The 2,088-nt window shown below is 51.2% G+C and overlaps 1 protein-coding gene across 1 annotated transcript in view; it reads right to left on the bottom strand.

The window, feature by feature from the left end:
- Nucleotides 1–322: 322 nt before the first annotated feature.
- LOC117945907 (DENN domain-containing protein 4B-like) overlaps nucleotides 323–2,088 on the bottom strand; it is a 23,091-nt gene continuing 21,325 nt past the window's right edge. The window contains exons 19-20 of the mRNA XM_034873642.1: nucleotides 880–1,036; nucleotides 323–613 (exon numbers count right to left, since the gene is read on the bottom strand). Coding sequence (XP_034729533.1) covers nucleotides 323–613; nucleotides 880–1,036 — 448 coding nt within the window. The remainder of the gene's footprint in view (nucleotides 614–879; nucleotides 1,037–2,088) is intronic.

The raw sequence follows: 2,088 nt of genomic DNA, 5'->3' as shown, positions 1-2,088 counted from the left end.
CGCTCCCCCCCCCCCAAAGAGTAATTACTAAATATCATTGTTGCAATTTTTTTTTAACATTAACACTTTGTTGGCGCCCAGGTAGAGGTCTACTCCTCGACGCAGCGGCCCCGGGTTTGATTCCTGACCTGCGGCCCTTTGCTGCATGTCGTCCCCCCCGCTCCCCTCCCCTTTCATATCTTCAACTGTCCCGTCAAAATAAAGGCTGAAAATGCCCAAAAATATCTTGTCCACTTTTGAGCAAAACTGAAATTTTGTGCGTCAAACACTTAATTTTCTGCCTTCTTGTGAATTCTTCTGCAACCATTGACGGTGCAAATGTTTATTTATGTAAAGGAAGGCAGCGCGGCGGCCGTCTGGTTTCCCGGCGTCCCCCCCGTCCGCGTCGACGCCTCTGGGCCGCATACGGGACGGTGGGGGGGGGGCGCGGCCGTGGCGTTCCAACCAACCCCTTAGTCTGGATAAGTGTCGGACCGGAGACCTCCGTACTCGACTCCCTCTGCCACGCGCACTCCACCGCCTTCGTCCGAGGGGTGACGGAGGTGACGGAGGTGACGCGGGGTGTCTCCGTGGCGGCTGTGGATAGAGAACCCTCCTTCGGTGACTCCAGGGCCTGAACCAAAACCTCAGAACCTGGCCTTCAAGGAGGGGGGGGGATTAATGCCTCCACCTTTCGTACTGGACCCCCGGGTCTGGAGTGCCCGGAGGGTCTGTTAAAAAGTGGGGCAGTAGCCCAGTCCGTAGGGAGTTAGGTTGGGAACCGGTTGCTGGTTCAAGTCCCCATACCGACCAAAGTACGGAAGGTTGTCATAGGATTTGGGGGTGGGTTGCCCTGGCAACTAGCCTTGAGTTTGACACGTGATGTAGAGAGTGTGTTACCGTGGTGGTCCTGCTGTTCTCCGAGTAGCTGCTGGTCTCGGAGCTCGAGTCTTCACTCAGACCGTTACACTGGTGTCGCAGGGAGGCCTCCTGGCCACCGGGGGGCCGCACGGCGCTCTCCACCTCATCCTCCACGTTCCAGTTGGTGCGCTCCGCACTAAGAGGACAAAGACAAGGGACGTTTTAGGGCCGACTTACGGGATGGGTGTCACTCCCCAATGTGAGTCGAGTGCAGATCTGAGTCACGCATGCGTCACTTTGCGACAAGTAGCACATAAGATGCTAACAAGATGCTAACAAGACGCTAACTAGAGACTTCTGTAACGTCAACACAGTAAAAATGGACCTACTTAACCAAGATGGTTCACAGCTGGCTTAGCTACGTTTCTGAAATGATTTCCATCTTCTGTTATTGTTTGTAATGAGAAAACTTATGTTATGTTGTAAAGCGTTTAAATCTGAGACTCACATCCGCAGTGAAAGTGGTTCTCAAAAAATGCTTTCCAATAATGTTCACTCTATGAATTGGGGTTTTGAGCCAAGTACACCCTGACCAGTGGCAATCAGTTTTGGTAGAAAACATGAGGACAACATGGGGACAACATGGGGGCAACGTGGGGACAACATGGGGACAACATGGGGGCAACGTGGGGACAACATGGGGACAACATGAAGACATAATGAGGGCAACATGAAGACAACATGAAGACAACATGAAGACAACATGAAGACAACATGGGGACAACATGAAGTCAACATGGGGACAACATGAAGACAACATGAGGACAACATGAAGTCAACATGGGGACAACATGAAGACAACATGAGGGCAACATGAAGACAACATGAAGACAACATGAAGACAACATGAAGACAACATGGGGACAACATGAAGTCAACATGGGGACAACATGAAGACAACATGAAGACAACATGAAGACAACATGGGGACAACATGAAGACAACATGGGGACAACATGAGGACAACATGAAGACAACATGAAGACAACATGAAGACAGGGGCGGCTGTGGCTCAGCAGTAGAACGGTTGCCTGCCAATCGGAAGGTTGGTGGTTCGATCCCTTGATCCCTGCAGTCCCATGTCAAAGTGTCCTTGGGCAAGACACTGACTAGATGTGTGTGAGTGTGTATCTGATGAGCAGGTGTGTAGATGTGTGTGAGTGTGTATCTGATGAGCAGGTGTGTAGA

Source organism: Etheostoma cragini, chromosome 6 (assembly GCF_013103735.1).
Source record: "Etheostoma cragini isolate CJK2018 chromosome 6, CSU_Ecrag_1.0, whole genome shotgun sequence".
NCBI classification, from domain to species: Eukaryota; Metazoa; Chordata; class Actinopteri; order Perciformes; family Percidae; genus Etheostoma; species Etheostoma cragini.
This window is presented reverse-complemented; position numbering and strand designations above follow the sequence as displayed.